The sequence below is a fragment of the Micromys minutus genome, assembly GCF_963924665.1.
Source record: "Micromys minutus genome assembly, chromosome: 13".
NCBI lineage: Eukaryota > Metazoa > Chordata > Mammalia > Rodentia > Muridae > Micromys > Micromys minutus.
The window spans coordinates 39,783,521-39,809,049 of NC_137982.1; the positions used below are offsets into that span (position 1 = coordinate 39,783,521).

A 25,529-nucleotide genomic window follows, 5' to 3' on the forward strand; every position below is an offset into this window, starting at 1 on the left:
TATTCAAATCTAAGAGTCTGTGGAGGCTCCCAGTATTCGAACAACCACACTGCTATGAGCATCATTTTCTAGTCCCTCTATATGTTAATATGAACACATCACATACACATTCCATCCACTTTCCCTCAGCATTATGCTAGTCGGTGATTTTCTTTTGCTCTCCTGCTTATTTTCCTCAATATATGTTTTAAAAATGGCTCCAAAAGAACTCTGTAAAATGCTACTCACCCTAGGTCTCCATTCAGGTTTTCAAACACTTCACCTCCAATAGTTTCGTTGTCTGGATTCAAGCAGATTTCTATCATATTATAAAGTGCATTTTGACCCCAGTCACTATCTTTCCGAGCTTTATTAAAATGTCGAAGGGCATCATTTGGTTCTCCAGTATACCTTATTGATTGAAAAGAATCAATTACTACTTACAAATTTTATACTAGATTATATCATTCATAAATAAGGCAACTAAAACACTTCAAAGGGTAGTTTTTTTATTAAGTAGGAAAAAAAGCCTTTTCTACTTTCTGTATAAAGAGGGAAGAAAATCATTGTAATGTAGGATTTATTTGCCAATAGACTTACCAAAAATGTAATCCTTTACAGTACTGAAATCCTGGCTCCAATTTTGTTCTGGAGTTGTGTTTCTCAGCCATCAAGAAAAATCTTGGAACATCGTCAAGTTTCCCACATCTTCTCAGGAGATCAATCAAACGAGATAAAGTCATGAAATTATCTAGAAATAAGCAATACTTCAGGTATAGATCACATATTAAAACATTTGTTCTGATGGTTCTTCTACTTTATTAATGTATGGTTTATTCCAAATGAAACAGATATAACCAAATGAGTATTTCATGTGCGACTCAGTCCTAATGAAGTATACGGCCTGGATTGTTTGTGAAATGATACCTGCCTTGTTGGGCCAGCTACTGTGGAAGAAGGCGCAGCAACAGAGGCATGTGTAGAAAAGGGCCATTTCTGGCGCCTTTGCAATTTCCTATCACCAAAGCCCCTAGAAATGCCCTTCTTCTAAGGCATGGAGACTGAAATCTAGGAAGCTTGATTGACAGCTGCTCCTGAGACTCTGCCTGTACTGACTGCAGAAGGAAGGATGGGAACGAAGTGCTGGACAGTAACTGGGGAGCAGTCACCTTTTAGTCCAGCGTTTATGTAACGAACGTGAATGCTGAAGACTAGACTCAGCTCCGGAGTTAATCTTCATTCACCCTTTTCTACAGATAATAATGCACTCACTTTTCTCATTCTACTGTAACCTTCTTCTAAGTTCCTTCCGGTTTCCCCTTATTAGTAATGTTAGGATTAAAGCATAATTTTGACCATGATTCATGAACACCAAAAGAAGAAAATAATATACAGAATCATGTGTGGAAAAAAAAAATGTCCCATTCCCATAAAACAGAAATGAGTTAAGTCACACATGCGTGACTAATAGCCAACTATTTGTAAATGAAATTTGGCCGATACTAAAGAGTTTTGATTCAACATTAAACAATAAATATTTAATTGTTATTAAGTGGTCTTTAATGCTTTGATTTTTAATAGCTGTCTAAAAGACTATCACATTAATAGTTAATTTCTCTGGGAGTTTGTTTTTAAGTCTTAGGGCTCTTGTGTTTCAATTATCATAGAACTCACAGAGAATTTGTTAAAATTCTTACAGTACTCTGAGGATTTTCTTAGGGTGAATTCATAGGATTAAAGTATCATCATGAACAAACAAACATAGCCCCAATTTCAAAATAAATCATTCTTGATTCTAATTTTTAGAAATGAAGACACTGTATTATATGACGTATCAGTGCACTTATGAGGCCATACCTACAGCAGCGAATAAGGCTTCAACCAGATATCTGTGCACATGTTGACAGTAGTGTGATTTGCAATAAGCAGGAAGGGTGGGACCTACCCATATGTCTATTACATGTGACAGCTAAATGTGATATATGCACATATAAAACACTAATGACTTGAAAATGTAAGCAAACTCTTAACATGACAAGGGGATGAACCCTGAAGACGATGCTAGGAGACATAAGCCAGACACATGGCCAAGTTCGGTGGGTATTGTTGTAAATATTAATCAGGAGGACTTATCCTGTCAGCCACCTGGCCTTGCTAAGAATCATGGAAGCAGAAAGCAAATGGAAAGAGGTGAGAGGGACGGGGTGCAGAGTTAGTTAGACAGATTATAGATGCTCTGGGATGGATGGATGGATGGATAGCCTCGGCTCACACTGCAGTGTGAACAACCTAATGCCCCTGAACTATACGCTCAGAAATGGGTAACATGGTAATATATGTTACACCTTTTATCAGAATAAAAATTAGGAAAAGAACTTTGGAAGGTTTGCCTCTATTCACTTACATATGTGAAAACAGCCAAATTCTTTGCCCCCTTCTGAACCTGACTTTGAGTCTGTATGTTTTGTTTATTCTGCTTTTAGTATCACTACAAAGAATAGGAACCAGGAAAGGGGATTCAAACTTGGCCTTCTCTTTTATCACCATTAAGACATGTACACAATCTATACCTACACAATGACTCACTTAAAATAATTACACTATCCATCTTTCTGAGTGAACAGTTCAGGGGCATTAGGATGTTCACACTGCAGTGTGAGCCGAGGCTATCCATCCATCCATCCCAGAGCATCTGTAATCTAACTCTGCACCCCATCCCTCCCACCTCTTTCCATTTGCTTTCTGCTTCCATGATTCTTAGCAAGGCCAGGTGGCTGACGGGATAAGTCCTCCTGATTAATATTTACAACAATACCCACCAAATTTGGCCATGTGTCTGGCTTATGTCACCTAGCATCGTCTTCAGGGTTCATCCCCTTGTCATGTTAAGAGTTTGCTTACATTTTCAAGTCATTAGCGTTTTATATGTGCATATATCACATTTAGCTGTCACATGTAATAGATATATGGGTAGTCAGTTCCCCGCCTCTTCAATTAAATCAAAGGAAGGTATGAAAGTGACTTATAAATTCCCAGCATGATTAGCTGCATTTACACCTTTAAGTCTTTAGATAGTAGGCTGCATAATCCACCATAAAGCCAAAGAGGATAAAAGTAGGATTGAACTAAGCAAGGACTCAGTGTTACAGTATCTGGCTAAAATGCTTGTATGTTATTGTAAAATGTGGCATATTTTGCAAATATCTATATTCAACAGAGAATATAGAGACAGATTCATGAAAAATTCTGTCCAGTACTGATAAAATGCATTCATTAGCTCAAGGCAATAATGATCACAGAGAGACCACTGTCTTTTCATTAGCCTTGACATTTAGAGAATGAAGTGCTTTCATTTTTTGAAAATGGCAATATATCACATGGTAAAAATAGCGGGTACATTTTTATTGATGGACAGATAATCACAACACATATTTCTAATATGGGCACATTTACCAATAAAAAGCAAAGATCATTAGCCACATAGGTACAAGAGTGACAACAAATCCAGATTACACTTTGCTTTTCCTTTTATTTATGCCCAAGGGGTACCTGGAAAGTGTGGAGACCAGGAGTACAGTGCTGTGGAAATACAGAGCACCAGGGAGGCCAGAGCTGCTCTCCTCAAAGAGCTGACCTTTGAGCAGCACCAGGCACTGGGGCCAGACACTGCCGGGACGACAAAGACAACCCAGTTGCTGATAGCATGAACCAAGTGGGGTGCGGCCCAGACTTCATGGCAACCTCCATGTTATTGACGAGCAGTTAGAGGAGTGAAAATAGAAGCAGAAGGCTAACCCAGGCCATGGCATCATTAGAGTCAGGCTCTAACGTTAGGCTTTATTCTGAGCTTTACTTATGGGCGTCAATACTGGTCTGATGATATGGCATCCAACAGCAGCAAGTGTCCCACTGGAAGAACAGGTGAGGTGACAGGGTACTAACTGTGGCAGTGGGTCACAAGAAAATGACAGACTGACTGTGCTATTTAGCAACTAAGCAGACAGAACTAGGATGCCTGTAATTAATCAAAGGAGAAATTTGAGACAAGGTACAGTATGTTGAGTGAAGATATACCTGCCACTTTCAAGTACAAATACAATTGGACAATACACTTCTTAAAGATTTTTAACTGTGCGTGTGCCTGTGGTGCGTGTGCCTGTGTGTGTGTGTGTGTGTGTGTGTGTGTGTGTATGCACACACACATGAGGCAGATATCTTGTAGGACAGAGGCGTTAGATTTCCTGGAACTGGACTTACAGGTGGTTAGCTATGTGACATGGGTTTCTGGGAACCAAATGTCCCTAATAACTACATCATTCCTCCAGCTTTGAGCCAGCGTATTTCTAAAATAAGCTAAATACAGCCACAATTTAAGTTATATTACTGGTCATGATCAACAGTGCACACATAAAATCACTGTGCATAGGAATGTTTTAGAAGAAATCACACAAAATAAATTGGTAGATAAGTAGGTTTATCAGGAATAAAGCATACATTATGAGAAAAAAGGGTCATGTGAACAAAAATTTTAACTAAACTGCAGCCAATGTAAGAACTGACAGCAATCCTTTCACTGGTGATGGATGAATAATAAAATCAATGTATTCTCTAATGAATTCACTCATTCAAATTTTCTTTGCAAATGTTCTTTTCTTTTTTCAAAATTTCAATACCCTCTCAACATTTCCTATTCTCACCTAAAAACCTGACTGCTACCTGAGTAGAAAAATATGAGCAGCCAGAAAAGAACTCTGCTCCCTGTCTATTCCCATCCTGTCTCTCACAGATACAACTCAATCAATCCTCATTGATCCTGCACTATATCACTGGCTTGTGACTATCAGGGATTTAAAAGGAGCATATTATTCCTGACCTTGAAAAGTATACAGTAACAGAGAAGACAAATACAGAGATGGTAATATTCATGTGTGTGTTAACAAATACTCTTAAGTAAAAAAAAGAGCTATTTATTGACAACGTGATATATGTATGGGTTAGGGTGATCAATTCATTCCACTTTCACCTGGAATGTTCTGGATCTAGGACCCTTGTAGTCCTGGGCCAAGCAGAAAGCAAGGTAGTTAATGAACCCTCAAGGGTTATATATTTTAGAATCCATAGTGAGAAAGAGAGAGAAAGAAGGAAGATTAATATGGTATAGGCAAGCTAGAAAAAACTCTACACAAAGTCTCAGGGGTGGGGGCTCATGTCTTCCAGTACTGCTAAAGCACAATGTCCTTACGCTGAAATTATGACTAGATTTTTTAAACAGACACTTAAGTAGGGTACAGGGAGTTATCACACATCTCCAGGAGTGATGGCATAAGCCTAGAACCTCAGTGCTAGGGAGATAGACAGGAGGGTATCCCTCTGCCTCACTGGCCTGTCAATCTAGCCTAATTCATGAGTTCCAGCCCAGTGAAACACCATGTCTCTAAAGAGATGGGCAGTTTATTGAGACTAATGCCCCAAATTTTCCTCTGGTATTCACAACGCCCACTACCCCACTCTTGCCCGTTTTTCTGACACACCCAAACACTGAAGCCCATAAACAATGGTGCAGTTTGAGAAAGGAAGGGTATTAGGGTAACAGAAGTGGTTAATAGAAATGAATATAGTGAACTCACACTGTACACATATAAAAATGTCACAGTGAAACCTCTTGCTTCACACAATTAATATATGCTTGTAAAAAGGAAAAAGCCATGCTTGTTAACAAATGCTCCAAAGCAGCAGGCAGAATAACTCAGTCAGCTGTTTGCAAGAAATGCAGTTGTTGGGTAGTGGACACCTAGGTGGGAGGGAACCCAGGACACAAGAGGACAATGTGGCCAGGAACAGCTTAACCTACTCGAGAGGGAAGAAAAGTCTGTACTTTAAAGAACACACAGAAAGATTAGATAATTCCTCTGTAAGAAACAGGGGCAGTGAGATAGAATAAAAACTGAATTTGAAATGGAAAATTGAAAGGAAGGCAAACAATGGTGGGGGCTTAGCAGGAAACAGAGGGAGGTCTGGGCCAAGTGAGCAGGAGAACAGGATGCAATGTGTGTCTGAGTTATCAGTGCAGGGCTGTGTGCTGATCAAAGAACCTGACAACAGAGAGAAGAAATCGCAGAGTCAAGCCCTTTGGTGGCCACGGGGCTGTGTGCACTGCACAGGGGAAAGCCAGCTGCAAGTGGAATCAGACATAGGAAGGATGGGGGTTGGAGTGGGGTATTGGGTGTGGGAATGGGGACTCTCGCAGTTTGGTGTGTAAGGATTTGGGTGAGGTGGCAGTAGTGCTGGAGGCCTGAGGAGAAAACTGGAGTGCTGGAATCACTGCGGTAACACAGATCGAAAGCCAACCCACCCTGACCATGTTCACAGCTCCCCAAGAGATCGACAGATGGTGGCGCTTTTCCTGACAGCCACTTGAACAACGTAGGCCCAAGTGCGGGCTGAGCAGGGTCGGAGTCAATCCACCACTCCTTCCCCAACAAGTTCACAGGATATGGAAGCAAAGCAAACTTAGCCTAAGGGGACAGGAAGATGGACATATTTAGTTGCACTTACCTGGTTTTCGTTCTAAAAGTTGCTGCAAATGAAACACTGCTTGCTCATAGTCCTGTTTTCTGAACATAAGGTCGGCCATCAGCTGTAAAGACAAGCAGGGTCTAAAACCGGCACCACACGTTCTTACAAAGCACGTTCTTTTAATGAAACATTCAGCACTATCATAACATTTATGAGAAAAACCAGGAGGGGCAGAAATTTATAAAAATTAATCAAGCATGCAGATCAGATGCTCTGCTCACAGTTTCTAGCCACGAAAAGTTTCAAGTGGGCATAAAAACAAGTCTGGCGGCTTGCAGCCATGGCTCAGTGCTCACAAGAGTGTACTGCTCTTGCAGAGGACCCAAGTTCAATTCCCAGCACCAACCAGGGACAGCTCACAGCCATCCTGTGCCTCTGATCTCCTAGGGCACTGCACTAGGTGCACACCCTTTACACCACACCCACAGATGACGAACATAACCTTTAGAAAGCATTGGAGGGTATTTCATTAGTATTAGTATTTCACTGTGCTACTGTAGAGACATGCCTCACCGTACTAAAGTGACTGTACGAAAGAATTGAAACCAAGCTCAAGTCCTACATGTCTCAGATGTAAAGCATGCGAGACCTGCCGAGATTTCCCATGTGTTCTAAAGCAATATGCCTTACATTCTACTGAGTTGTAACGGTGGTCCTGAATGAGCCGTGTGCAATGTCACGTGTACTAGATAATTAAAAGCGGAAAGAAACTTCAATCCATGTAGGAAAAGAACAAAACTGTGAAATGGCCATCAAGAGTGACAGTGACACAAGGCTTTGTCCCTGTTCCCTGTGACTCCAGACCTTCTGGTGTACCTATGTTAGAAATCCACTATTCTTCCAAAAGCACAGAAAAGCAAGACCTCATCATCTAGTAACACTTCTACGGATAAGATGTGAACACATCTCATAGAGAATGAAACTCAATTGCCCGCCCGGCAGAGAGCTCTGGACTGACCATGGTGGCAGGCTCATTGTCCTGGTCCCTCTGGAGAAGCAGAGCACAGTGCCGCAGGGAGGCATCAAGGTCTTCTTGGGCCAGGTATAACTGTGCCAGTTCCAGCATTATCTAGGCAGCAAAATCAGCAACAGTCAGAAAACTGGTTTCAAAATAAAATGACTAAATGTTTGGATGAGATGAAGGTTCATTTGTCTGAAAGTTCCAGCAATAAAATTTCATGTACAACAACGAGATAGATGGCGGGCACACTTGTCCCTACCGACCGTCGCTTCAGGAGAAGACAGAAGGGCAGGCGATAACTCACTTGGTAAACACAGACAAAAGGCACTGCTGATTTTAAAGCAGCATGCAGAATTTCAGTACAAACTTCTGTGAAAGGACCAAGGCAAAAACCTCTTTAAACATGTTTTCTCACTAGTAAAACGAAAAAGGTTCAACTAGCTAGACAGTAGCTAAGATATGCTTCTGAGCAGAACTAGTGTTTCAAATTTCTTAGCCACCACTGCAAAGGTGCCTGCTTCTGTATGCCTTAGTGACCAGAGTCACTAATGCCCCTTTCACAGTCCCAGCACCAAGGAGCCACTGACATACAGACGCTGGAGTGTATAGTACTGCTTACCTGAGATAGTTGTGATTAAAAAACCAGCTTTAAACCTTTAAGGTAGAGAAATTGCATATTTGGTTTACATTACGCATTCCATTACAAACCATGTATACTTGTGAGTGCATCTGCGCATGTGTGTGTGTGGGGGGGTGTCAGAGGTTAACATCAGGTGTAGTACCCTATAACTTCCGATCACATTTTGAGACAGGGTCTCAGAGTAGATCCGGAGCTCAGCCATTCAAAGAGGCTGTCTGTCCCACAATCCCAGTGACCTCCCCCTGTCTCTGACACTCCAGTTCTGGGCCGAAGTGTGTGGTGCTGTGCCCAGCTTTTCTTACAGCTTCTTGGTGAATGCAAGGGATCAACCTGTGCTTATGCTTGTGTGGCCAACACTTCACGGATAGTGCTGGCTCTGCAATCCCTCCGATGTAAGGTGCCATTAGGCTTGTTCTTTGATCTTGCATTGCAGGAGACTGAACTCAGAACTGGGCACATGCTAGAAAGCATTAGACTGTGTAGACCCATGTATAGCTCTACTAGAAAGCATTAGACTGTGTAGACCCATGCCTAGCTCTACTAGAAAGCATCAGACTGTGTAGACCCATGCCTAGCTCTACTAGAAAGCATTAGACTGTGTAGACCCATGCCTAGCTCTACTAGAAAGCATTAGACTGTGTAGACCCATGCCTAGCTCTACATGCTCTCTCAAAGCTTTCCAGAAACATGCTTTTTTTCAAGCTTATTTTTGTTGCTGCATTTATTTTCAAATCTTCTTTATTAATAATCTCATAGGGCTTCTATATCTGAGCAAATCAGATGGTCCCTGGAATAAAGGTAGGTACTTACCCTTGTTACAACAGTACTGACCTTACTGTCTGTCTCACAGTGAACCAGGGCCTCTCTATAAAATGTAATTGCTTTTTCGTAGTCTCGCTGAGCAGCGGAGTGTTTTGCAATCTCTGCACAAATTTCAGCTGCGAAGTGTTTCTGTGAAGGAACCGCATCTGGCTGTTCCATCTGAACTCGCTTCAGTATCCGAGCCTGCAGTTCTCGAGCCTAGAAAAAAGCAAGCGTCATAACATGAGCAAGAACTGGGAAAGGGAAAGGAGCAATTTTCAACAGTTTGTCTAACAGTATAATTGTACTGTAAGATGTATATGAGTGTTGATGGTCTGTGAGGGAACAAACTAATCCTCCTGCACTGCAAAAAAGAGCCTTTGTAAGATCTCAAACAAGCAGCTACTCGCAAATAAGCCGGGAGGCAGTATCTGTTCACCCAAAGAACTGTAATATTGAGTCTTTTCCTATGTTATAGGGATGAACATAAGGAAAAAAATCATCATAAAGAAATCACAGTGATGGAATATTACTGATAAATTATAAATGCCAAATATAATGTAATAAAAAACTAAATACTGGTAGGTTACAAGTAACAAGTACATCACATATTGATAGTTTATAAATTAATCAAATGTTTTTCTAAAACATACTAATACCAAAAACCAACTAGTCTATTGAACTTAAGCTTTTCCAATCCTGGGAGGCTTTCAATGATTTATTCAGAATGAATGGAAATAAAACACACAGCTACTATCCACTGTAAAGAAGAAATATTGGTGTTATACGATATAAAAATCCACAAAGAAACACCAACAACCCAAAAATCCTTGAAGCAACCTAAAGGTCTAATGAGGGGTACTCTCAGGATATATAAGCATTAACCTATGTTATGCGTAGGCACCCTAGATTGAGCTATCCTAACCTGCAGAATAATAAACCAATTGTTGGATTAGAACATGTCTTCTAATCACACTTCTGGCCTGTAGGGCATTCATAAACGAGAGAGAATGCCTTCTTTAGTGCTTACCAGTAAAATCTAACCATGAGTTACTGACTATCATCCTTGTGACACATTTAGAAACAGTGAGAACACAGCATATTAGGCTGGGCATGGGGCACTGTTTCAAAGACGCCTGTCAAGATGTTGGCTGACAATTTATATTTGATGAATATGATTTATAACATTTTAAATTTCCATTTTTTATCACCAGTTTATAGGATTATAACAATCTTTCAGAAATGAAAGTCTGATAAAACATGAATCTACATTATATTCAGCAAAAAGTAATTCTTTCATACAATTTTAATTTTGATTACATTGCATATATGTTTCTGTTTTTTGTTATATACTTAGGTATGTGTGTGTATCCTATATATATATCTCATCTATGAAATATATATTTATTTTTTACTGTGTTAAAATAGGTTTCAGGTCTTACTGTATTTTGCCCACAGTAAGAAAGAAAAAAATGAAAAAGAAAGGACAAACAGTATTTGCTACAGAGACTCGTGACAACTGCATAAGGACAGCTCATTCTTTAATGACTGAATCTTGGACGTAGACTCAGTTTATAGTTGCTTTCCCGTTTTATTAATAACATTGACCTCCTTTTTATTTTTTTAAGAGAGAAATTTATCTATGTCGCAGAGGCTGGGAACTTTAATATGAAGACACAGTATCAAGCAAGGGCCTTCTTTTTCTGTGCCACCCATGGCGGATGGTGAGGCAATCAGAGAATAGGAGGTTGATATGAAACTTTAAGTTCTTAGTCTAAATTAATACACTCATAATGGCGAACATTTTAAACATCCTTCATTGGTAGAACTCCATTTGTTGATAGTTAAATTTTTAACACATACTTTGAGAGAAGCAGTTAAACCATAGCAACTATTCCAAGCAAACACAGATTCTCAAGTCTTTGCTGGTAGTCATGATCCCATGACCTAATGTCGCGGTATAGCTTTGGTTTATAATTTGGGTAGCACGTGATAGTCTAGATAGTCTTTACTTTGTACCTGTAAGACATTTGCTCTACAGACATACTTTGAAAACTTGAGCATTGGTATCTGCAGCTGAGTGTGAAAATGTTTGTAAATTCCCAGGTGATATTAATACCAATAGAAATCATCCTGCAGATGGCTAGATGGCCCGCAAGCATCCCACCTGGCACAGCACGGGCTGCTGTTACAAAGAAGCAAGCATTCGCAGGTGGCACAGCAGCTGAATGGCTGAGGGTGCTGAGAGCCACTTCATACCAAACAGTGGCCTAAATGTTAAATGAGATTGTAGAAGTAATGTTGCCAGCTCTGAGCTGGGTATATGGCCACTCAGTAGATATTACTATTTTAGCTCTCTCTGATTAACTGTATTGCTGTGTATCTCAATTGTTAAGCTCTTTGGAGAAACACATTAAAAATGTGTGTGAGAGTGTGTGTTGTATGTTGTGTGTGTGCAAGTGTATGAGTCAGAGATAGTGAGGGACACACCTACACACACACGAGGGGGAGAGACCTTGACATTTTCATAAGGATCAATAACTAAATGACATTTGAATAAAATAATTTTGCAAAATTTTGCATCTAAAACATTTTATGAAAAATGTTAAGTTTGCTGATAGAATAAATACAACCATTGTTAAGATATATTTTTATAGAACATATATTTACACATTTTTAAAGATTTATTTTTATTTATTTTAAATTATTTGTAGGCATGTGTTGTCTCCATGTCAGTAAGTAGGTATGAATGTAGATGCCCGAGGAGGCTAGAGGTACCCATTTACTCCCTGGAGTCAGAGTTACAGCTCTGTTGCAGTAAATATTAGAAATGAAGCCTTTTATCCTGTGCTAGTGCCAGCACCAGTAGGTCCACATGGCACTGTGGGGTGTCTTTATCTCAGCAGCTCCATGCTACCCCTAAGTACTCACAGACCCTGGCTTCCTTTGACCCAGGCAGGCTGCTCCGCCCAACCCGGCTGCATTTGACCCACGTGGTCCACAACTACCACAGCGTGTTGTTTTCACTCGTTTTCTCTTGGCAGGTTGTTGCCAAGCCTTGCACACACACACCCCAATTCCATGGAAGGCTTTGTGTGTCCTGCCACTACACCCTCTTTTGAACACACACCAAAATATTCTGATCCAATTGGTATGATAAAATTTCCCACCCAGATAAGTCAAATCATCCTGTACAATTCTATCCCTTGTGATATATTCATAACAACCTTTATCCATAGGGAGATGTGCCGAGAGAAACAGCTACACCTGCTTCTGTGCTGTTCCTTCTTCAACCTCCACTTTCACCTTCTCCCCCGCCTTACCAAAACATTGTCCTCACCCTACTCTGTACTGTCCAATCATATATCACCTTGACATCAACTTATACAGGTCCAACAATACATTAAAAAATTGGCATCATATTATGTTTCTTCTTGGTTTTTAAAAGAATTAAAGCTTTGTTACAATAACAACATAAGCCTGATTAGCATTTACATTTTAATCCTTTTAAATTTCTAATATATAATTCTAAATTCTTTCAACTTCTTAGGTAGAAAAAATATATACATATGAACATTTGGTACTTATTTAAGAGTAGAAAAGCCTTTGATCTATAAGTCCATCCAACCAACTCCAGTTATAGGACGGTTTTCACGGGAGTAGAAAACAGGATACTGACTCAGTGTTGGAGGTCAGGTGGGGCTTTAACAGTAGCTTCTAATCGTTCCTTTCTATTTTTGTAGCTTTATGCTGCAAATCTTATGATTGCTTAAAAATAAAATATACCCTTAAATAGATGTAATATTAATTTTTACAAAAAGTAACATGGCAAAACTATGCAGATTAAACAAAAACAAATGTTGACTGTAAGAAATATAAACAAATATAATCTATATATATTAGAGAATCTTATCCAGAATTAAGCTGTAAAATCAATAGATACTGGATAATGAGGCAAACATCAGTTAGATTAGAACCTATTGGGCCTATACACTCTGAAAATACAGATTAGTTATCACTTTAGGAAGAGATGGTTGATTCATAAAAGGAATAGAATGGTCAGTGAAGGACAGACAGGAACAGACAGCTCTTACAAGTCTCTCAGCCCTAAGCAAGAAGAAACTAGGAACAAGGCAATGTCCTGTGTGCTTCTCAGGGATGAGGTAGCAGAAGAAAAGTACTCAAGTCTTAGAAATGGCTAAGTCTCCAATCTCTTAAAGCTTGTTTATTATATCTACTGCTCTGTTTTCTGGTGTGGGAAGGGTGCACATTCGGGGGTTACTCCACTTGGCCTCTGGGGATCAAACTGATGAGGCGGTGAGTCTCGCTGCCAAGTACCTTTACCCACTAGCTAAGCCATCTTGCTGTTTCCTGCCTCTAGCCTCTACTTTTCTGCCATTCGACTTTCCATGTGGTATACTGTCAGCAGGTCACATTATGGAGGATGCCATTTGCTTAATCACTGTCAAGTCGTAAATTTTATTCCAGAAGACCTTTGTCATGATGCTGCATTTATCTGTGTCAATTAATAGCTTAAGGTTTTGAGACTCAATGGCTGTGGATAGATTCTGAATAAAGATGAGGAGCTACAATAGGTAGCATTTTGGGTCCTGGGTAAGGAGGAAGCTAGCCTTGCTAAGTCAATCTACACTGTTTGAATGCTAGATTATACCAGGTGATACAGGCAAATGAAATGTTCACTAGTGGTGATGGGTTTTCAAATTTTGAACCTCTTTTTATAATTCTGTAATAAACAAGAATGTACTCTAGATATCTAAATGTATTAGGATATCTAGAAATCAGGGGCTGGAGAGAAGGTTTAGTGGTTAAAAGCACTTCCTCTTTCAGCAGAACACTTGGGTTCAGTTCCTTCCATACGCATTGGGTGACTCACAGCTTCCTATGACTCCAATTCCAGGGGATCAAATGTCTACCTCTAGACTCCATGTGTAATTTCTGCATGGTCATGGTACATACACAGATAAACAGGCACACACACATACACATAAATAAAAAAATTAACTAAGAAATAGAGATTAGAGGTAGAGGTGGACAATGGATAGAGCATGAAATAAAGTATAAACTATAAATAAAAGTACATGTGGTAGAAAACATGTATGAATAGCAATGCCTACATAATATGCTGGGTTATTATACAATTACCTACATACGCAAAGGACTCTTTGCTTGGCTTCAGATGAAAATGAATTGTGTAGTGTTAACTACAAATAAAAAACCCAGCATCCAGTCTGAAAGATATGAGCACCAGAATGGGAGAGGCAGTGCTGGAGTCAAGGGGAAGGGTAAGCCCGGTGTGTGCACCGCAGTCCACACAGCACCCACGGAACACTGAACCAAGGCACGGATAATAGAGCATGGAGGGAAAATGCACTGAAAATACACTAAAAAGTCCAGAAAAAAGAAGGTGAGGTTTTAAATGTTCAAAATGAAAACAAGTTGTAATACGGTAGATAGAAGTCCAAATATAATCTATCATTATGCTGCATGCAAGAAATGAAATATTCACTTTGTAAGAACTATATGCCCTCCATCATCTCTATTTTTCATTTTGAGAGAACATCTCAGTAGGTTCTTGGGGCTGGACTTCATCTTGCTCTGTACCTCAAGAAGGCCTTGAACTTGTGGTTTCTTCCTTCCCAATTTCACAAATAGTTGGGATTGCAAACTTGTGCTATTAGGCCTGCGAATAAGTTAATGACAGTGACCAGATTAACAGAAAACATATTGTCAGAGCACCTGGAAAGTACTCACCATTGGCCTTCATTATTAAGGGAGTGAACACTGAAAGGAAAACCTACTCTGTGCAAACAAGAACCACAGGGAAGTCAGAGTCAGGCAGAGAGGGCGACCTGGGTAAAGGTTCTTGCCTAGTAAATCTGTCAAGCTGATCCTGACAGAGAGGTTCAGAAAGTCAAACAAAAAATCTGACTGTCACACGTGAGCCATGGCATGTGCCACCCTCACAAAGTCAACTGACGTACCACAGTGGCATTGGCATATGATGAGTACTCCTTAATGCCAGATATCTGTCACCAATGTCCACAGAAACTAGTTCTCAAACTCAGTGTCATAGAGAACAGAGGCAAACGTCGATAAAGCCCAAAGGATTGGGTCACACAATGGTGCTGGCGCAGTGCAACTCCAGAGGTCAGGACACGGTCCCCAAACCTGCCAACCCCAAGGCTTGTGGTTCAGTTTGCATTTTCAAGTCTGCAACAATTTGTGTTCATAAAAATATTTTAAAAATTTGTTAAAGCCATTAAATATGTCTATACATTTAAGAAGAAGACGGATTTTTAAAAATTTCTAATAAAGTGGCATCATGCATTTAGAAAGCAAGCAAGCTTTCATGGAAGCCAAAGGGAGGAAGGGTGACTCATTAATAATATTAACAAGAATAAGCCTTTGTGTGATTATCAAAATGGAAGGCAAATAAAACTAAAAATAACAAGACTGTGAAAGATACCTTTTTATAGTAGACACAGGCATTAGAAGATGTTATTGTAGTTGACAACTGAACACATTATTTTAAAAACACGACCATAACCTGACAATAGAGGAGATTTTAAATGATCAGTGTGAAGTCTATTAAAGCTGCTGAATTAAAAAGTTGTTTCTATAAAGGAGGTGTTGCGTCTTCGATGGTTACAAAATTGAAGTGTTCTCAACATTAACCATCTTTAGGACTATTTGTGATAAAGCTTCTGTCGGTACCGGGTGAGCAGAGCTTGTTCAGCGCTCGGCCCAGGCCCACACGTCGTACCTGCTGCAGTGCCGCAACCGCGTCTCCGGGTCTCTCCATCCTAGAGTACACTTTTGCTAGAAGGACTTGGGAACGTCCGTCCACCATGAGAGCTGACAATTCATTTACTGAGAATGGAATGCAAACGGGACAATGTCATCTTAAATAAACGTCTATACTTCTCTACATTAAAAACGTCTTTAAAAGACTTTGACAGTGAATATCTTAAACTTTTAGAATTTAAGTCCAGCAAAACCTTTTGTAAAAAAGGTTTTAGGATAGAAACTGACTTAAGAAAATGCAGAGAAGTGCAAAGTAACCAGCATTGGTTTTTAGATATTTATTAGCAGGGAACCCCATCATTCACATCAAGATGGCAGACTTTTAGTGTATAAAGATGTCTGTTGAAGACCTGCATACAGTTACAAAGAAAATGTAATAAACCAGCACCATTAATGTCACAAATTATAGTGCCAATAGGTTTCTAGTCTGGGCTCATTTCTAACAATCTATGTAATCTCCTGTTCCCTTGTAGAGAAGCCAACTTGTGCTAAATAATCCAATCCAAAGTATACAGGGATCTATGGGATACTCTGATGTAAAGGGCATGCCATGGTTCTGTCCTTTGACATGGGTCCTGGAGTTCAATACCAGGGTGTTGGGGTTGGCATCAAGCACTTTCACCGGCTTAGCTAACTGCAACATTTCAACCTAAAAAGTAGTGTTTTAGAATTAACTGGGTAACAAAAACCCAGTCTAGCATGAATACATTTCCAAAAAAAGGCCGTTTTGTCACAGCTACTCTCCAGGAAGAAAAGCTGTGACATGGACACAAGTGACAGGTTTTCAGTGACAGCGTGGACGCCCAGGTAGCCGTTGTCTTTGTTCTGGCCCGTTAGAGGCCAGAGTGGGTGGGGCTATAAAAGAACGTAGCTGGACTTATTTAGAGAGGCTGTAGCAGGACTGTGCAGCTGAGGATGGAACCAGGCAGGCCAGCCAGCTTCCATCCTAAGGGACAGACGAGGAAGACAGGAAGCACAAGTGGATTAGTGGGACCAGAGATTCAGACCTGAGCATCAGCTGTTTAATAAAACGACAAGGCACATGCCACGCCTTTGATTCCTACCAACTACAAAAGAGAGAAAAATTGTTAGGAATGAAAGGAGGGTTCCCTGAACACCTCCAGGGGGAGGAGCATTGGAAACATAGGTTTGGCCAGAGGAAGTTAAAGACCTAGGTAAGAAGCCAAGCACTAGTATTTATGAGCTGTGACAGACAACCTGTAGACATGAAGGAAATGAACTGACTGAAAACTTGAGATAGTTTAAAACTAATTAATGCAATAATTAATGTTTGTGAAGGTCTGAGTATGCTTCAGGGCATATTCAGCAAACATTCAGTGAGCATTTCCTACACAAACAAACATAACACAGGTAACTTATATGAAATACACACTTTCTACATATATTTCCTACAACCTTAGGCCTTTTTGTGTTTACTAGCTACATCTGACAGACTCACGCACACTGTTTGGCATGAGTAAGAAATCGCACAATAAAGCTCTCCATAATTGAAAGGATTTATGGTCAACTTTATTAAAGCTAAACTAAGACCACTGGGAGTATTAGAAAGCTCAGGGTAGACTCCTCTTATGGATGGAAACAAACGGTGGGAGCAAAAGGAAATCAATGGAGTAAAATTAAGTTTCTTATACAGTTGCATATATGAGATTTATTAAAAAATAAAGTTGGCATTTGAACAAAACAAAATTAAAATTGACTATTCATTTTGAAGATGATAAGAAAAAAAACCTATGTTGTTTAAAGTTCTTAATTAAATAAATAAAATAAAATGGCTATGTAATATTTTAAAAGAGTTTTATAACACTGATTTAAAAAGCTTATTCAAATAAAGTAACTTAGACATCAAAGAAGGAAGACTGTCAGATACAATACGATAAGGCACAACAAATAAACTTGGTAAAGGAATACCAGCCTTAGCAAGTCTATCAACCAGAACAACCAGCAAAGGGTTAAGGGTGAAGGGGGTAAATTAAAGCAGATTTTGACCCATAAATAAGAAAACTAACCTCAGTCATCAAAGAACTGCAGATTAAAAGCAGGGTTATATTTTATTCTCACAATGACTGCTACATTTAAGGGCATTTTTATCCTTAAGAAAGTATAAACTTTTAGGCAAGGTGGCTCATGAATTTGGGCAGCTCAGAGAGGACTGGCATGAAATTGAGGCTAGCCCGAGACTAGAGTGAGATCATCCTTCCCACAGAGCAAAACAAGACAGGAGAATGAAGCAATATTTAATTCTTGTAAGTACCCAGAGGTATACAAACCAAAATCTTATTTCAGTTTTTTCTTATTTTTCTTCAAATAATAATCAGTGCTAATACTTTGTGATACTAATACACAATAGCATGTGTATGTTTGAAATAGAGGGCTGTATTTGCAAATAAGGAAAGAAATTATAAGACGAAAATTCATCATGACATAATTACATATACGCTATAACCTATTATCCGTATGCATATATAAACTATATACATATGTATAAGCTATTATACATAGCCTAGTGTGCACATCTGTCCCTCAGGTTTCTGGGGGACTGGTTTCAAGTACATCTAGCAGATGCCCAAAATGCATATTGGTGAGCTCGTCTATTATGCAGGTGATGCAGTGTTTGCACACAATGTGCACCTGTCCCCTGACGACCTTTAAGTCATTGCTAGATGACTAAAAACAGCCAACACAATGTAACGTTGCACAAATAGCTCTTCTACTGTGCTCGCCAGGAGGTGACGACAAGAAAGATGTCCCTGCATGGTCACAGCAAGAACAACGTTTTTGTGAAATATTTTTAAAGTTGAGAACTTATTTATTTTAAAATAAACACTGAAGCTTACTCATTATCCACCACCCTAAAAAACTTTTGAATGTAGAATGTTCAACAGCCTAGGCAGTTCTAGAATGCTACAGAACAAGCAAAAACTCCAGTTGTCCAATGATGAATATCTGAAAGTAATTGTTGTTTTGAGTAGCTGATTCCTGGCTTTGAAAAAAAAAATGTTTGCAAAGGCTAAAAGTAAAATTTAATTTCTGTACAGAAAATAACATTAACTTAGTAAGTAGCCTTTGCTTTAACAAGCGGAACTAACTCTCCATGACGTAAAATGGAATGGGACAAGCAACATTCAGTTCATAGGCACACAGAGCTAGTGCTCAGACTGCTAGCGTGAATTCCAACACAGAACACATGGCTGCATCCCCATGTGTGGAGACTTTCCGTCTCCATCAAACTGGGCTCTCTCTGCACCTAAGGCAAAGAATCAACACTTTGAACAGAAGTATCTACTCTCAAAAAGGAGAGAATTCAATTAGGGCTAAATTAGAGAAAGGAGAAATGAAAATACTTCAGAAACAGTTACTAGACATAACCACAAAGTCTGTGACTCTGTGACTCTGACAATGAATGGGGTCACTCACTTTGGCTGTTGAAACCAGTGCTTCAAGACACAACTTTTAGAAACATGTTTTGTTTGTTTTGCTTATATGATCAGAGCTGAAACTGCTGTCTGTCATTTCCCTGTTTCAGGGAAATGGATCTAAAACACGTACTGGTGCTTTTCAAAAGACAGAAATTCAACCGGGTGGTAGCAGCAGGCAGGTGATATCTTTTTCTTTAAGAACTTTCTGGCTGCGGGAGAGGAACATGGCAAATGTGTGATGACTATGAGCCATGGCCGGTTGTGTCTGCGGATTCCAGAACATTAATGGTAACTGTGTGCATCAGGAGAGAGACAGGAGTAAGCTGGCTTAGGAAATACACAGATGTTACTGGAGTTTTCTCTGGTGAGTGAGGGAGAGCAAGACTTCCTCTTACTTCAGCATCTCCAAATTCTGACGAGAGTAATAAGTAAGCACGACATTTTACTAAAAAAATGAAAATCTCAAAAATAAACCCTGGATACTTGTAAAAAGGCAATGTGGAAGTATTGGGAAAATATAAATGCATAAACATTTTCCCAGCACGTTATTCTTATGAAATATAAGGGAGTGTTGGGAGAGATGGCTCAGTGGTAAAGATGCTGCCAAGGCCCCGGATCACGTTTCCCAAGCTGTCCTCTGACCTCAGCACCTACCCAATGGCCTGTGTGTGCTCCTGAAACACACACTATAAATCCAAAGTAGATCAATAAAAAAATTTACGAGCCAAGTGTTCACCAAGGATTAAAACATGAGCATATTAGTTGTCATGTGGTTTATGGTACCAATATGGCAAAGCAAAACAGATGCTCAACAGTACCAGTAAAATTAAAATATTACCAAGTTATAAAACATTAATGCTATCTGATCAGATAGTATGGATGTACAGGTATCAGCACATATTTTCTCCCCTTCTATATGGAGAAAATTGCTGAATAGGTAATACATTTTATTAAATAGGACAATTACAATGACCACATACGTACAAAGCACAAATACATAGGAATATATATTTAACCACATTCTACCTATATGGAAAGCAATAAGAGAGTAAGCAGAATTTATGGAACAATAGCTAATTTTGCATTTCTATACTTTTATAATGCCTGAAAATTATTGTGTGAGAATGTGTGTATGATGTCAGGTCACCCTAGCCTTGAGATAGGGTCTCACTGACTCTGGAGCTGAATAGCCTGGTCAGAGTATCTGGCGAGGATCAAGCAGGGATCTTGTCTCTGTTACTTTATCTCTGAGGATGACGGTACACAGTGTGTCAGGCTTCTTGAAACCTGTTTAACGTCAGTGCAGAGTCCAAATCTAGGTCTTTAAGGACATGCTTTATGATGGAGCTACCTCTGCAGCCACTTTAGATGCTTTACTTCTTTTTCTAAAAAAAAATGTAATATTTTTAGAAGATAAAGATTATGAAAGTGTTGATGTACTTAAATACCAGTAATTGTGATTTACATATAACTGATATGATTTTGGGAATTAAGTTTTTTTGTTACACAATGGACTACTTATTAATAAACCTGTTATTAGACTTAAAGCCCACCTATTTGCTAGAAGTGAATTATGAAAGAAGACAAATACACATGAAGTCATACAGCTAACCACATGTAAAAATACGGAGAAAATAAATACACAATTATGTATTATAAAAACAAATAGGCCAGATTTACAAGTAAAAATTTTCCAGTCAGAAGGACGCGCATACCGGGCTCATGGGCTAAGGAATGCTGGAGGACTTTCTCCGCTTTCTCGTACAACTTCAGTCTCAACAGGAGCTCAGCCAGGTCGTAGCAAAGGCAGGTCTGCTGTCCACTTTTCAGAGCAGCTTCATAATAGGTGATGGCCTAAAAAAGCCATGTCAGTTAGGTCTAAACGAGCACAGAGACTTCAGACAGCCCAGGCATAAGGCATATTTGTCAGTAGAAATAATATAGAAAGCATTTAGGCATGTGTCCCTGCTGTCAGTCAAGTGAGCCGCCTTTTCTTAGGGGATCATAGCCACAGCACAACTAGCATCTTTTTGTAAACACTAAAGGGGTAATGAACAGTGCTTGGCAAAAATATTTCCCCAGAGATTACCATCAGGTAGGCAAGCCTTCCCAAATGCATCTGCTTGCCTAGTTGGTGCACATAAACTTAACAATGGCCAGGAATAGCAAAAGAGCGCACAGTGAGGGAAGATCCTTTATCTCTGTACAGACGACATCAGAACCACCACCCTGAAGCACAGCTTGACAAGCTGGTGCAGCGGAAAGGCAGCTGGCTAGGCTACATTCTACTGTATACTACACACTGTGGTATGGGTGACTTTATGGCCATTATATTGTTGCAAAGACTGAGATAGGAGTCGTTTAAAGTAATGGTAGCATCAAAACACTCTCCACAGAGAGCAGCACTGGAGAAAGCAAGTCACCAGGAAGATCTCACATGACACAAATACCAGTTTGCTCACCCAAGTGTGGAGCTTAAAATCACCAAAGATGTGAAAAGTGGTCGCAGAGATTTCTCTAGAGCAGGTCTCCACCAACTTGACCCAATAGGTGTCTGACACTCTGTGAAGCACTTACCTTTGAGTAATTGTGAGTTTTGACAAGTGCTTTCCCAATTTTTCTTGCCAGTGTTCCATCTTTTGGGTTCTGATTCAATGCCTGCTCATAGGCCACAATGGCTTCCTCAGGCTAACATTGTCAAGACACAAATGACAAACTTTAACAAACAGCTTAAGTGGATCCATCAAAAAGCAATATTTTCAACAGTTAAGCTCCTCCCTACTTGAAATACTTTGTTTTTAGAAAGCATATATTGAATCTGAGTTCTGTAGAGTTAGAAAGTTTACCTCTTGAATGTTCATGTATGCATCACCAAGGAGCAGGAAAGATCGGGGGCTGGGCATTCTTTCAGCAATTTCTCTGGAATTAGACCAATCCTATTTAGTATACTGAAAATAGGCAACATTTACAAACCAGTAAGATAAGAGGTCAGCTTATGAAACTCAAATATACACCAGCAATCACAATACAGCCAGCCATGCAATCTTGTTAAAAGTCACACACTCTGCATGCATACATATACTGAAATGCACTTTTCTGACAGGCATGGGGCAGAGAAAAGGGAGACGGCAAACAGGAAGGGCTCTTTAGCAGGAGGAAGCGACTGTATTGTCCTTCTACACAGCCAGAACTCTCATCTTCAAGGTAAAAACTATGCAACAATTACCTTAAAATACCAAGATTTTTGCTTTAGTTTCTGCTGACCATTTATTTGCAGCAATCAGATTAATAAAGTCTTCCTGCTTCAATATCTAATATACTATGATTACAAGTTTACAATACCTTGTTGGGCTTGCTGTGCAACATTAAATACATCTTATTTAACTGCTTGAAACTTCAGAGATAAAAGTAATTATTGCTCCAACTTTACACATGGTGCCAAGAATACATATAGCTAATGTAACAGATGTTTGAAACAAACCATGCATCTCATTATTAGATCACAGCACATCCAATATACACTATACCTTTTTGGTTATGTTTGTTTTTCTGTTTTTTGTATTCATTCATTCATTCATTCATTCATTCATTCATTCAGTCCTGGCTGTTCTGGAACTGACTCTGTAAACAAGGCTGATCTTGAAACCAGAGATCTGCCTGCCTCTGCCTCCCAAAGTGCTGAGATTAAAGGCATTCTCTTGTTTTGCTTTTTGGAGACAGAATCTCACTATAAAGTCTTTCTGGCTTGAGACTTTTACATAAAGCAGGCTGCTCTCCTATTCATTCACAGTAATCCTCTTGCCCCAGGCTGCTTACTGCTACACACCACCACACTAGGCTCTCCTAAAACAGTGTGGAAACAGACCTCCAGCACACCGAGTGTGTCTGTGTGATTATTGTTTCACCTGTGATGAAGAATAGCAACACGTATGCAGGTGTGTCCCAGCAGCATGGATGCATATGTGAGCCGGTAACTTTGATGGCCTGTTTGACCAAGCTCTATAAAGCTATGATCACTGCTGTATAATGTTGTTATCAGAGTTTATCTAACTCTTGTTTTTTTGTCTCCCCAAACAAATCTAAATTTCTGGTTTAGATCAGATCTAAAATGAACATCTGACGAGGAGATTTGAGAAAGCACCCGGTGACACACTGTGGCAACCGTAGCTCTATTTTAGAGTAGTCCTAGGCAGAAGGTAGATGACCGTTTCCAAAGGTCTGTAAAGACCTGTGACATACAGGACAGGTATAGAAAGTAACCACGCAGGTTAATTTCAGGAGGGAAGTGTGGGTTGCAAGGAACTGCTCACCTGTAACAGGTGATATACAACATTTTCTCTTTCCTATGCTTCAGATAAATATCTGCCATTTTTTCTTTGGCCTCTATAAAATAAGGCTGTTCGGTTGTGACATTTCGAAGCATGCTTAATGCACGCTCTGTATCTCCTTGGGCCAGAGCCAGGTCTGCATTAGCAATAGTGACACGTAATTCTTCACAAGTTCCAGAAAACTCATGGATGGCATCCTGTAAAACCTTTGCTGCCTCATGCTGCAAAGAAAAAAATTAAAGACTGTCAAATTAGGCAACGAGTTACCCGAAGAGGACACTCACTTTCCAAAACACAGCGACTAATAATACATGTCAGTATATTCATGGTATTTACAATAAACTGGTAAATTTTTATGAAAAGTCTTCAAATTTAAAGAGACTAAAACCAGGTGATACTATAAATATTGATTAAAAGGCTGGATTTTTGTTTGTTTGTTTGTTTTTTACAATCACAATAAAAGAGTCCCATAAATTACATGACTGCATGTCATGGTGGCCAACCTAGGCACACTGAGAAAGTCATCCAGGCGCAAATAACATTGAACATCCAAGCACTTGCAGAACACACGTTTCAGTGAAAAGTAAGGAAAAATAAGATGACGAATGTTGACAGTTGGTCCAGAGACCTCTCTATATTACATACATATGTGTTGAAAATTATTCAACACGAAATATGTATCTTTATATTCCATGTGACATCAAAGAGTAGGGAATTAGTACAGACACACACACACATAACAACACTCCAATCTGAGTTAGCTTACCTGTTCTCCATTTAAGCGGTGGACCTCCACCAACTCAAGAAAGATGGACAAGCGATGGCTCGCATCGACCTCGGCCCTGTGCTTTGATTTCGAGGAGGCTCTGCTTCTCCTCATTCCGGGGAGGTTCATTGCCATGTGCAGGGTTTTAATTGCTTCTGCTACTTCTCCCATTTTCTTTTGCGACTGTGCTTTGATTAAATGATATAATGTGTACTCTCTCACCTGAGAAACAGATTATCAACAGTTCTTTGGAGTGCACACAATGGATATCAGAATTTATGACCAATCAAACTTGACATGAAGTTCTGGAGTATAGTCCATTTGTGACCATATCCTCAAAGCATGTTTCTGACCTATTAGTTTTTCACTTCCTAACCATAATTTTAGATTAAAACTTCATTAGCAGGATCTACAAATAATAATAAAAAACTTCACATAGTGAAATTACCGAGACTCAACTACTGTACATCTCAGTGAAGCATACATTTGAAAGCCTAACCATAACAACATTAACACTCAGGGAAACTGTCAATCCAGCCTCTTCTTTCTGGAATGTCAAATAGGTAGAACAACTCTTTTTTGCTCTTACAGGCTAGCTCCCAAAACATCCTAAAATTTCACTTTTCAGTAAAGGGATGTCTTTATCTGAGGCTCCTCTAATAGTGATATGCCTCTTAGATTTCTAGAAAAAGAAGTTTTCAGTTCTACTCTTTTACCTTTCAATACTTAGAGTTTCAAAGTGTTTTCACTAAACACTGGCCTCTCCTTTCCATCCTACCCCAAAACACAGAATGGGGAGCCTTGCTTCTGTATCTCAGCTGTACACAGGACACAGAGGGCAGGGAAGAGGCTGAATGAGGAAAGGAAGACCAGCTAGAGGCCTATTAGTGAGGTGGCTTAGAGGCCACAAAACAAACAAGCAAAAACCAAACAAACAAAAAACAAAACAAAACAAAACAAATCCCTGAACAATCGCCAGTTCTCCGTATGCTAGATGCTGTTCGCCTGTAGGACTGTGGGGCTGTGAGCTGTGACAGGTATCTTGGTACCGGTTGAAACCCTGGTGACCCTAAGGGATGGTAGGCTTTTCCCCCAAAACTCCCAGGTAACCAGGTGCTGTCATTAGTCACAGCTCCCCATAGATTTGTGGCCATCAGGCAGCACCCCAAACCCTTCCACAGGAGAAGACATGACCACAGGTCACACAGGCTCGGGA

At 39.7% G+C, this 25,529-nt stretch overlaps 1 protein-coding gene across 1 annotated transcript in view; it reads right to left on the minus strand.

Annotated features, from left to right (window-relative positions):
* TTC21B (tetratricopeptide repeat domain 21B) overlaps positions 1-25,529 on the minus strand; it is a gene marked incomplete at its 5' end in the record, with an annotated part of 67,735 nt that overhangs the window by 14,846 nt on the left and 27,360 nt on the right. The window contains 11 exons of the mRNA XM_080927801.1: positions 229-390; positions 580-730; positions 6,535-6,616; positions 7,514-7,624; positions 8,988-9,176; positions 15,742-15,848; positions 20,935-21,073; positions 21,797-21,907; positions 22,066-22,138; positions 23,530-23,768; positions 24,314-24,535. Of these exons, the coding sequence (XP_080783927.1) occupies positions 229-390; positions 580-730; positions 6,535-6,616; positions 7,514-7,624; positions 8,988-9,176; positions 15,742-15,848; positions 20,935-21,073; positions 21,797-21,907; positions 22,066-22,138; positions 23,530-23,768; positions 24,314-24,535 (1,586 nt within the window). The remainder of the gene's footprint in view (positions 1-228; positions 391-579; positions 731-6,534; positions 6,617-7,513; positions 7,625-8,987; positions 9,177-15,741; positions 15,849-20,934; positions 21,074-21,796; positions 21,908-22,065; positions 22,139-23,529; positions 23,769-24,313; positions 24,536-25,529) is intronic.